General features: G+C 42.4%; 1 protein-coding gene across 2 annotated transcripts in view; it reads right to left on the bottom strand.

Moving 5' to 3' along the window:
* RELL1 (RELT like 1) overlaps positions 1-11503 on the bottom strand; it is a 70925-nt gene extending 59422 nt beyond the window's left edge. Inside the window, exon 1 of one of the 2 annotated variants that reach the window (XM_060188225.1) lies at positions 11306-11503. In XM_060188225.1, the coding sequence (XP_060044208.1) occupies positions 11306-11390 (85 nt within the window). In that variant the 5' untranslated portion in view covers positions 11391-11503. The remainder of the gene's footprint in view (positions 1-11305) is intronic. The other variant, XM_060188226.1, reaches the window with a different exon arrangement.
* Positions 11504-12478: the final 975 nt, after the last annotated feature.

Below are 12478 nucleotides of genomic sequence, written 5' to 3'. Positions count from 1 at the left end.
TTCTATCAGGAATCTCAGGAAGCCACAGTACGTGTGTGGTATGTAGCTGTATTAAATACAATTTTTGTTTTTAACCCTATCCATCCCCTGACATGTTATATATAGATTTTTCTTATCTGACTAGGAAGGACAACAGTATAATTATCTAATTTATGCCTTTTCAGGAAGTTAAAACCCATTTTCTCTTAGAGTCTCCCTAGTGCCAGAATTTAATAAAAGTTACCCACAAACCTGATGAGATAGAAATTGGCTCACTCCCTTCAAATATTTACTCTAAAAGCAAATGGACAATTCTTATAGAATGTTTTGGGTAACTGCCCACTTTCCACTGAGTGTGAAGCCTCCATTCAAAGTAAGAAGGCTCCTCGGGGGGGCCAGGGAGTGGTGCACCTGACAGAGCGCACAAGTTACCATGCTCAAGGACAGGGTTTGAGTCACTAGTCCTCACCTGAGGCGGGGGGGGGACTTCATAAGAGGTGAAGCAGTGCTACAAGTATCTATTTTTTTCTCTCCCTATCTCCCTCTTCCCTCTCAATTTCTTTATCTCTATAATAACAAATAAATAGCCACCAGGAGTAGTAGGTGTGTTGTGTAAGTTGTACCAAGCCCCAGCCATAACCCTAGTGGGCAATAAGAAATTGAGAAAATTAAAAAGCACCTTCTAAGTTAATAGGTACATAATGCACAAGCTAGAAAAAGAAAATTCAATGTAAAACCTTCCTTGTGTCAGTGTGCTAAGCAATAAGCACATGCAAAAGAAAAAAATGAGAACAATAAACCTTCATTTCCCCTCATCTGTGACTTGAGGACAAATTCTCACTTCTTATCATCTTGATTACTCTGTCTCAGTGTTCCCATTGCTACAAAACACATAGGACAACCTGCTTCCCAGAGAGGCTACAAGAACTAAATCTGAACAATCAGATATCTGTACACGTTTGCTATGCGCTGCTGCCTCAAGGAATAAAGTTAGGCAAAACAACCCAGTGGAAACAAACAATTGCATATCAGTGAGTGTTAAAGAACATGGACTGAACAAGTATATTCACAGAGAGAGAGAAAAATCAGTGCAAATAGGCTTCTTGAAAGTGTTATCCTTTATCTCAGCTTAGAAGGCAGGTGGAGAACAAGAGATGGACAGTCCTGAAGAAGGTAGGTGAAGAGAAATATACCCCACCTACCTCTTATTGCCCTCCCCAACTCCCCCCCCCCCCATACTCATCTGATTCAAGGCAGCATCACTTGGGCTGCATATGCAACAGGGATTTCCTTAGCCACTTCTCAGGCTTTCTGACTCAAACACTGTGAGGTAGAGCCAAGAGATCTATGTGGTTATTTTTGTCATTGTTGTTGTTGTTTTGTTTGTTTGCCTCCAGGGTTATCACTGGGGCTCGGTGCCTGCACTAGGAATCCACTGCTCCTGGAGGCCATCTCTTTTCCGTTGTTGTTGCTGTTGTTGTTGTTGGATAGGACAGAAAGTAATTTAGAGAGGAGAGGAAGGCAGAGAAGGGGAGAGAAAGACGCTTGCAGACTTGTTTCACCAGTTGTGAAGCGACTCCCCTGCAGGTGAGGTGTTGAGAGATCCAACCGAGATCCTTCCATGGGTCCTTGTGTTTTGCACTATGTGCACTACTGCCCAACCCCCAAGAGATCTGTGTTTTAACTGGCTCTCTGTCAGTTCTGATGGTCACTCCGGTTTGATAATCACTGCACGAGTTTTGTTTGTTGTCACCTCCTCTCTCTCATAAGCACTCATGCTCTTCACTTGCTAACAGATGTATTTTCACAAGTGAACTTTAAACCTCATTTCTAACAAAGTAAGTTGTGTAACTCTGCTGCTGTGGATGGGTTCACACTCAGCCCTGGCTTAGGTCCTGAGCCATTCATCTCTTTTATAAAGGCACTAAAGACCTTTCAGCATGGGGTTGGGCAGTGGCATATCTGGTTAATTGCACATATCACCATGTGCAAGGACCCAGGTTCAAGCCCCCACTGACTACTTGCAGGGGGGAAGCCTCATGAACAGGGGAACAGGCTTGCAGGTGTCTGTTTTTCTCCTCCCCACTCTATCTCCCCTCCCCTCTCAATTTCTCTGTCAAGTCTATATAAAGAAAATTAAATTTAAAAAAAGACATTTCATTACTATTACTTGTTTAATCATCTTCCCTGATAACCTCCCAGCTCCAAAAAGAAGCAAAAAGAGTATCTTTTGTTTACATTAGTTTACCCCCCAGTGCCCTGCACAAAGTAACAACAACAATAATAAATAAATAAAAGAGTTTACTGGTGAAACAGTAGACAGAAAAAGGCATAAAATATTCTAAAATAGGAATGATACAAATACACTTCATACTTCATAGATGCATTTGAAATACCAGCTGTAGAAACAAAACTGAGTTTGTCTTTGAAAAGAGTTTTACAGATGGATTTGGGTCTTGAAAACCTTTGCATTGAAGACTCAAACACTTCCAAACATAACACTGTCACAACACACTCACCTAGTAAGTTGTTACTTGTCTACTTGTTACTGTCATTCTTTTTTTCTCCTCCATGACAGGTTTTTTTTCCACCACAGACTAATATTGCCCATTAAAGCTAAGATCTGAGAGTGAACTAACTCTCAAAGAACTATTTGTTTTATTATAAAGACAAAACCTTAAGCCAAGAGTCTGAATGCCTGTACTCTGACCTTTGGTTGCCTTCCTTCCTACAAATATTTAAGTATCTGCTTTGCTTTGGGACCTATACTTACATCCAAGCTTTTGATCATGACCAAGACATTACACACAGTCTCCCTCTTACCAAACTTCCTGCTCTGTCCTTGAATATGGGCTAAAGCTGCTCTTGATTCTTATAGGCTACTAAACCTGTTAGGACTCGGTTTCCCCTCTGCAAAGAAGTTAATAGCAAGATGATTGCCAAAGTTCTTTCTGATTCTGAAATTATACAACTAAAGACAACACACTTGCTCTCATAAGTCAACCAGTCAAAGGCCTTCTCAAGTCCTTTTCACCTAGATCCACAGTGTTGGAAGCCTGACCCTGGAAGCATTATAAGCAATAGCAAATGTAAATCAAGTATGTCAGAAGAAGCAAGGCTGGGTCTACTTCAGTGAAGAAGACAGCCCTACCACAATGAATGGACACCATTTTTGACAGCATCAAGAAACTTGCTTTAACTCTTGGTTTTGTCTACTTCATTTCCTCATCTGCTGAATAAAAAGCTCTGAGGAGACTGGCAGGCCCTAGTGTGTGTGTGTGTGTGTGTGTGTGTGTGTGTGTGTATGTGTGTTTCTAAAACTAACCAACCTGACACTACCTATGGGAATCAGATCCCTAGATCCCTCAGCTTAAGTGCTCAGAATTCTAATATTGTTCCCCCTTCTGCCTCCTCCAGACACCAATTGAAAGTCCATCTTGTTACTTTGGTCCTATTGGCAACATATCAAACATGTTCCCACAACTCTTTACAGGGCTCCATCTGGAAAGTATCTGAAACATTTTGGAGACCTTTGAGTCCGGTTAAATAGCAGTTTGAGGATACAAATGAGAGTCCCCCACCCCTTAAGCACATCCAGGTAACGCTACATGTTCCCGAATATCCAGATCTGTCCACATCAACACACAACAACTGAAACGAAACTGACCAATCCTATAACAGTCAGGACTGAAATTGGACCAATCACCATTTGGTGGGCTTTCCACCAATCAGAATGATAATTAAAAGAGGGCGGGGGCTGAAGGAAAGAGCGCTGACTACCCCACCCCCACCCTTACTACTCAGCCCGCGGCAGCCTTTAAGAAAAGAGAAACTTCCAGCAATAAACCCAAACATAGAACCCAAAAAGAAAAATCAGGAGCAGGTGGGAACTTTGTTCCATCTGACTGTTGTGATAACTGTGACGAATTGTTATTTGGTTAATAATAATAATGGGTATTTAGCTCCTCCGTGGCAGTGTCCCATACAAGCAGAGGTTTTCTCTCATGTAGTCATCCCAACAAACCATGAGGCAACTTGGACTTAATCATTTCCATAATACATATAAGCAAAGTGATTTAAAGATTTTTGTTTTTCCCACTTTCTTAGTGGTTGGACTGAGATTACACACAAGGGTTTACAAACAAAATGGTGCGAGAGCATTGGTGAGGGTTGACAGCGGGGGGTTGGGGGCTAAACTAAGATAACAAGGAAGGGGGTCTTTCGATGTTCTGAATTTCATAAATTCAGTTTAAGAAAAATAATCCTCGGGTGGGGGAGATAGCATAATGGTTATGCAAACACAGTTTCATGCCTGAGGCTCCAAAGTCCCAGATTCAATCCCCTGCACCACCATAAACCAGAGCTGAGCAGTGCTCTCGGTGTCTCTATCTGCATCTCTCTCCTAAATTAATTAATTAGTTAATTAATTAAAAAACAAACTATTTTTTTAAAAAACCCTCAAGGAGAGGTAACTTGAGACAGGAACTCAGCCTGGGTATCAGCTACACTCTTCCCACCCTGCCCCTGACTAAACTTCTCTTGGGTGGATACTCTTTTCTCCCTAACAAAAGAGAGCTGTGTCAATAGCTGGCAGAGAAAAGCAGGAGAGGAACTGAGCCCAATTCCTCCATCAATTGTCTATTACAATGGGCAGCCATCCCTCAAATCACCTAGAATAAACAAGATTTCAGCTTTTCCAGGTATCTTTATTTTATTCGATCCCATACCAGAATTCCAGTACTTCTTATCATGAGGCGCCACTCACTGAGGAATTATTTCCTCCTTTGGATGTTTTACTACTACTATGAGTAATTCTGCATTTTGCTGCTGCTAACAGACATAAACAGATGAATCACAAGAGGAAATGCAGGGCCCTAATCTGTCGATGAAAACCCAGAGGTCAGAGTTAATTCTGAGGCCATATTTTGGATCCTAGAAAGATAATACTGATAGAATACGTTTAGCACATATTATGCAACACTCAGAAATCAAATTCATTAGTATGTCAGACCTCAGCATTATTCAAGGGAAGTCAAACGAATACATACTATGGTGTCCTATATTGGTTCAGATTGGGTTTTGCCATCAATAGAGTATGTCCAAAGCCTGAACAAAGCTTTTGGTATTCAATGCTTTGAGGTTTCAGAAATGTCCATAAATAGTTGGAGGCCGGGGACGGGCAATAACGCAGCGGGCTAAGCGCACAAGGCGCGAAGTGCAAGGACCAGTGTAAGGATTCCAGTTGGAGCCCCCGGCCCCCACCTGCAGGGGGTCACTTCACAAGCGGTGAAGCAGGTCTGCAGGGGTCTTATCTTTCTCTCCCTGTCTGCCTTCCCCTCCACTCTCATTTCTCTGTCCTATCCAACAACAATGACAGCAATAACAACAGTGATAAACAACAAGGGCAGCAAAGGGGAAAAAAATGGCCTCCAGGAGCAGTGGATTCATAGTGCAGGCACCGAGCCCCAGCAATAACTCTGGAGACGAAGAAAAAAAAAAATCTATTAAGAAAAAAAGTTACAGACATGTGCAAATGAACTATTATAAATGGGAATTAACCCAGAAACAATAAATAAAAAAGATACAAACTGAAACCATCAAGGTCTCATTTTTAGTAAATATACCTTTCGGAGAAAGTGTCACAGAAGCTAAAATTAATCTTTCAAACACTTCTGTGTGTGGTCCAGGAGGTGGCACAGTGGATAAAGCATTGGACTCTCAACCATGAGGTCGCAAGTTTGATTCCTGGCAGCACATGTACCAGGGTGATATCTGGTTCTTTCTCTCTCTCCTATCTTTCTCATGAACAAATAAATAAATTCTTAAAAAAAAAAAAAAAAGCACTTCTGTGTGTGCTCACTAAAATGCCACTGTCAGCCTGTCAACACTGGTGTCATCTATGGCCTAAAATACTCTAATACACAAAGTTGTTTTTTTCAATGGGTGGAGAGATGGCACAGTAGATAGAATGTAGGTTTTCTCTTTCTTGTCAAACAAGTAAATTAATAATTGTTTCACTCAGAAGCCCATTTTCTGTGGAAGTCATCAATATCTAGGCAAAATTTCACACAGATGTTTACTGAAACAGTGAACTTCAAAAATCATTAAAAATAATTAACAATTGAAATCTCCTAAGATGATGGCACAATGATGGAAAATATACTTTATATATATATATAATGAAATATTACATAACTCTTCTATTGGTAGGGAAATGGAGAAGCTTTTATATATATTACGAGGTATAAAAGGCAGGAAGCAAAATTATATTTGCATTATATTCCTATTCAAGTAAAAATACAGAAACACCCAGAATGAAATATGCTAATAGTAGCAAGTGCCTTAAAATAACTAGATCAAAGGAGATCCGACTTCTTTAAATCTTTGGGGAATTTTTTTCAAAAAAAAGGAAAAAAAAACAGAACATTGCAGTTTAGGTGATAGGAAATGGGAAAAAACTGGACTCCTTAATTCAACAGCTAACTCTTGAATCTGAAGCAAAACCTTCAGAAACATTTACAGTATGTGTGATCTACATTTGTGAAGTAGTTTGGCTGGCATTACAATATAAGTCAAGGCTAATGGGTACTTTGAGAAAGAATACAGAGAGGAGGAAAAAAAAAAGACACAGGATAAAAATGCCACTTTGCCATTTGCCAAGGCCTTTCATAGATAACAGCTCTTCATCGTCACTAGCAGCAGCAAGGCAGATGAAGACAGGAGCTAGTGCATGTGTGCCTGCTTGGTAGGTGAAGAAATAAAAGTGGCTGTCACTCTCCTTGACTGTTGACTCTTAGCCCAGGACTCTGACTTTGTGTGAGGCTAGGGAAATAGCTCTACTGGTAGAACACAGGACTGTGTAACCTTCTCAGTTTGGATCCATCACTGCATGTGTTAAAGAGGAACTCTGGCTTCTTTCTCTCTCACATACAATTCTCTATCTCTATGAAATAAATAAAATAAATCTTTAAATCTTGATACTCTTTCCTCTACATTATGGTATTACTCTGTGAAAAACTTTTTAATATAAATATCCTTTTTAAAGACTTGATTAATTTTTTTATTAATAAGGAAAATAGGAGAAAAGAGAGAAAACCAAACAACACTCTGGTACATGTGCTGTCAGGGATTGAACTCAGCATCTCATGTTGGAGAGTCCAGTGCTTAATCCACTGCACCACCTCCTGAACCACTAAAACCACTTCTGTATAAGTGTCTTGTTTGTTTTTACTAGAGCACTGCTCAACTCTGGCTTATGTTGGGGGAAGGGACTGAACCTGGGACTTTGAAGCCTCAGGCATGAGAGTCTTTTTGCATAACCACTATGCTCTCTACCCACTCTTATAAATATCTTAAAAAGAAATCTCTCAGTTGAAAATAAAAATCAACTTACTAATAATAAGAGCTAGTATCAGAACTGGATAGCTGACTCCAATTCAACTACAAATTTGAGCGACTTTCAAATGAACATCTCAGAGACTTGTTTCCTCATTCAGTATCTATATTTTTATGGATACAGGAATACTTACATAGCTGATAGGGCACTGCAAGAATTAAATGATGTGAGTCCTTAGACCAGAGGCTGACACAAAACAAGTGTTAGACACCTTGTATTCCTTCCTCAGAACAGAGTAAAATAGCAAATTCAAATTGTGGTACTCACAGATAGTCCAGGCTCACTTTTCCACCTTTCAGTAACCCATCAATTACTGAAACAACTATCCAAAATCACTAAAACCACACAACATAATAATTTTTTAAATTTTTATTTATTTATTCCCTTTTGTTGCCCTTATTGTTTTATTGTTGTAGTTGTTATTGATGTCGTCGTTGCTCGATAGGACAGACAGAAATGGAAAGAGAAAGGGAAGACAGAGGAGGAAAGACAGACACCTGCAGACCTGCTTCACCACCTGTGAAGCGACTCCCCTGCAGGTGGGGAGCCAGGGGCTTGAACCAGGATCCTGACTCTGGTCCTTGAGCTTTGCACCATGTCCGCTTAACCCGCTGTGCTACCGCCCAACTCCAGCAACATAGTAATTTTAACCAATAACAATTTAAGTTATTTCTGGTAGTTTTCAATTACCCTTTTTCATCCCAATATTTAATTAAACATTAGCATGCCAGGCAAAACATTTTTTTAAAAAGACAGCAATGAATTTTCAGTTTCCAACACCTGGGACTTTGGCCTTTCTCACTCCAATTCTACAACTGAAACTCTCAGATAGATTAATTTCTTTTGGCACAGGAAAAGTAGGAAGAGAGGTAATGACAAGCACTTCACAATTGCTTAATTCTCATTTTAAATTAAAATTGGGCAGGAGAGTTGAAGCTCTGAAGGACATTTTCAAAAAAAACACTCTGTCCACTATGTACTATGTGAATGCACAGTCAGGCAGCCAGCCACCTGGTCAAAGAAGAACTCAGAATTTAATAAAGATTATCTTGAGCATCTAAATGAGTGGTAAGGAGGCTGGCTGGAAGCCCAGAGAGCCGAGGAGAGTGCACTTCTCATTCCTCTAGCCCCTGGACCTTTTCACCCACTCCTTACTCAAAAGCCATGCCCATTGTCTAGGAGGGAAATGAATAAGCCAAAGGTTAAGCAACCAGAAAACTTAAGGACATAAACTAGCCAAGATGTAGAAAATTCTCTCTCCTGGTGCTTGTGGTATAAAGTTTCCAGTGCTGCTGCTAAGAGTCAGGTGTTTAATGAGAGTCTTCCACTAGGCAAGAAGTAAATAGGCATTGTCACTGCCCAGTACAAAGTTATCTGCACTCTTCTCTCTACTTCCTTCCTTCCTTCCTTCCTCCCTTCCTTCCTTCCTTCCTTCCTCCCTTCCTTCCTTCCTTCTTCCCTTCCTTCCTCTCTTTTTTTTCCCCTTTCTTTTGCCACAAGGGTTATCACTGGGATTTGGTGCCTGCACTACAAATCCACCATTCCTGTCAGCCATTTTTTTCCTTTTATTTTTTATTTTTCTATTTTTATTCGATAGGACAGAGAGAAACTGACAAGGGAGGGGGAGACAGAGAGGGAGAAAGATAGGTAACTACAGACCTGCATCACCACTCATGAAGCATCCCCGGTGCAGCCAGGGAGTGAGGTCTCAAACCTGGGTCCTTGCACATGGTATCCTGCACACTTAACCAGGTATGCAACCGCCTGGCCCAGTAACCACATCCTTGCCATTGTATTTAGTTCTCCACTCCTTATTTTAGACTCTCATCAAGACTGCTGAAGCTTATTTTCTCTTTGGGGAGCAGTGGGATACAAAGGAAAGAGAATGAACTTTGGAATTATGCAAGCTTCTTATCAAAGAAAAAGATAGACAAAGATAACACATGGCTCTTAGTGATTCAGCTCCTCCAAATGAATACTGACTGGTTCAGTGTGATGCTGGGCCTCATTAGCCCCTCTACCTTCGCTTCATTTCTAGGAACCAAAAACTTTTTTTTTTTTATTGTGAAAAATAACTTTAAAGTCTTGTAGAAAGTGCCTCATTGAAAGGGTGGACCACTCTGGGATGGGTGGGTGGGTTGGTAGAATACAGGTCCATGAAGGATGATGAATGACATAGTGGGGGTTGTATTGTTAAATGGGAATCTGGGGAATGTTATGCATGTACAAACTATTGTATTTACTGTTGAATGTAAAACATTAATTCCCCAACAAATAAATAAATTATAAAAAAAAAAAAAAGAAAGAAAGGGTGGACCATAGCAGGCTTTCAACTTGCTAAAACATTTCCTGCAAACATCAACAGTCTTAGATTCCTACTGGACAAGATGTTGGCTGGGATGGACAACTTCATCTGGGCCTCAAGTCACATTGATACTCTTCCCTTTCAGGTATTTCTTTGCATTTTAAATATTAGCTTGTATCAAAATTATAATAGTAATAATAATGTCACTTTACAGAAACAGGGTGAGATGAGAGCTCAGAGATCCACTGAAGCATAAACTTACTCTCAGGATGGGTTTCTCCTGCTGATGGTTGGTTACAAGGCGCATTTTGAACTGCTAGAAATTTTACCCTCAGGTTAAGCAATTCAAATTCTGAAGCACCTGGCTCTAGCCCTCTCAAGTACCATCTAAACCCCAGGATCAGTTTGAATCTGATTATGCACCTACCAGTCTCAGTATTGAAAAGCTAGACAAACACCAAATGTTTCCCAGCCAATAAAACAGGTCAGGCTGTTATTTCTCTGGGTAGCTGAAGGAAATGCAGGTCTGCTAATAAAGACCCAGGAGGATAAAATGACCCATCCCATTCCCTTCTTAACATGTGGGACTCTATGAAACAGTGAAGGTCAGATGATTCAGTTTAAAAGCAGTGAACACTGGAATCTTGTCCAGTTAAGAGCATTAACTGTATTTTTATGGATTAGATAGTCACAGCTGGAAGGCTTCCAGTTGCTTATTATTTAGATCCTCGCTCAAGAAGCGCTTGCTGACGTAAGATTCCACGCTGAAGTAACCCCAATTGGCCAAGAAGGTACACGTTTATTATTTTTGTTTAAACTGCCTCTGCAGTCAGCTGGCAATTAAAAAGGGGGCCAGTGGTAAGGAATCCCCGGTGTCAACTCTTAATAAAAACAAGTGTGAGAGACACGGGACTTCCGTAAAAGTGACACCTCCTCTTAGATTTCAATTAAAAACTCCCGCTCCAAGTTTATCACTGGGGACAACACTGGTATCATCTCTACTGGTGGCTTCCTGCTCCGACCACAGAAGATTCCTTTTGTGGAGACAAGCATCGACTCAAAAAAAAAAAAAAAGTAGGTTTTACAAACATCCCTTACTTCCCCCCCCCAAGTTGATTTATTTATCCAAACTATGTGAGAAGAAATCTGAAATCCCTAACCTGTTCCAAGAATCCATCAACCACCATAATAAAAAGGAAATTTTGGAAAGAAATTGGAACTCCTCAAGGTTTTAAAATACTTATTTTCTTACATGGTGGTGGAGGGGGGTGGAGAGGGAAAGGCGGGGACAAGGCACCGGGTCCCCGGTGTCACAACCTTCCGCTCGCCGGGCCTCTGAGGGCAAGGGCGGCAGGAAAGGGTCTGCGGGGCTCCCAGGAGCCCTGCTGTGGTGCAAGCACAGCCGGCCATGTCCCTGCATCCTCCCAACAGCAAAGAAGGGGGGGCGGGGGTGGCAGGTCCTCCGAGAAGCTGGTGAAAGTAGAGGCGGCGGGAGAGGGGCGGGAGCCATGGCCACGAGTCCCGCCCGGGCCACCCCGGGACAGACAGATGTGCAGCCCGGATCCAGCGTCCGCGCCAGATCCCGCGCCTCCTCCAAGCGCCCCGGAGCCGCACCGGACACTCACCAGCTACCAGCGGAGAACTCGCGGCGCCTCCCACAAAAACCGCAGCAGCGAGGACTGAGGACCACGAGAATCCCCAGGGAGCCATGACCGGGTCCCTCTTCCCTCCTCCCCCTCGGTCGCCGCGTCCAGATCTCCTACAGACCGCAGCTCCCAAGCTGACTGGCCGGCTGAGAGGCTGGGATCCGGCCCCGCGCGCTGCAAACTCCGCCCCGCCCTCCCCTGCCTGACAGACTCCGCCCCTTTCCCCGCCTGCCTCTACCGGCCCCGCCTCTCTCAGCCGCACCCACTTCCTCTCCATGTCCGGCCTCAGCTTCAAGACCTGACCCCGCCCCTTAAGCACCGCCCATTCGGGGGGCTGATCACGCCCACTGGCCACGCCCCTTCGTTTCAGCGCCGGGCTCGCCCTTTGCGACTCAAATTGCGAGGGAGCCTGAGGCCAGGGCAGGGTCTTTGCAGTTTTACTTCCCTGGCCCTGGGAAACGGAAGAGCAGAGTAGAAAGCACTGAATAGGATGGGGGAGATAACTTAATGGTTATGCAAACCGACTCTCATGCATGAGGCTCCTAAACCCCAGGTTCAATCCTCTGTGCCACCATAAACCAGAGCTGAGCACTGCTCTGGTGTTCCCGTCTCTCTCTCTCTCTGCATTTCTCTCAAAAATAAAGTTTTTTTTTTTTTTAAAAAAGAAAGCTCTGGATAGGCAGACTTGCCCAGCGTTGGAGTGAGCATGTTCTTTTTTTTTTTTTCCTGTTGGCATCGCTAACCAGTTGGCACTGGGAGAGGGAGGATGCTGTGCTTGAAAACTAAAGACAAATCTGGGGCCGGGCATATGTAACAATGGTCAAGTACCTGGGCTCAAGCCTTCACAGTGTTCTACCACCTTCACAAGTGGTAGAACACTGCTTAATTTCTGTATTTATCCAAACTAAAAATAGTTCTAAAAAAGACAAATAATTTCGTTCTTCCTATTTCTGTCTCCACTTAGGTTACTCCTACTGGTAAGAGTACTTCTGCATATCTCAGGGAACAACTTGACTTTGTATTTTTATGGTGTGCCAACATATTTGCAGGAAGTAGCTCTTCAAGTGCCCCAACATGTATTATCACTTTGTATCCTCACATCAACTCTGAGATGACTAGTATCTCCATTTCACAGACAGGAGAGTAAACCCA

This window comes from Erinaceus europaeus, chromosome 3 (assembly GCF_950295315.1).
Source record: "Erinaceus europaeus chromosome 3, mEriEur2.1, whole genome shotgun sequence".
Classification (NCBI taxonomy): domain Eukaryota; kingdom Metazoa; phylum Chordata; class Mammalia; order Eulipotyphla; family Erinaceidae; genus Erinaceus; species Erinaceus europaeus.
This window is presented reverse-complemented; position numbering and strand designations above follow the sequence as displayed.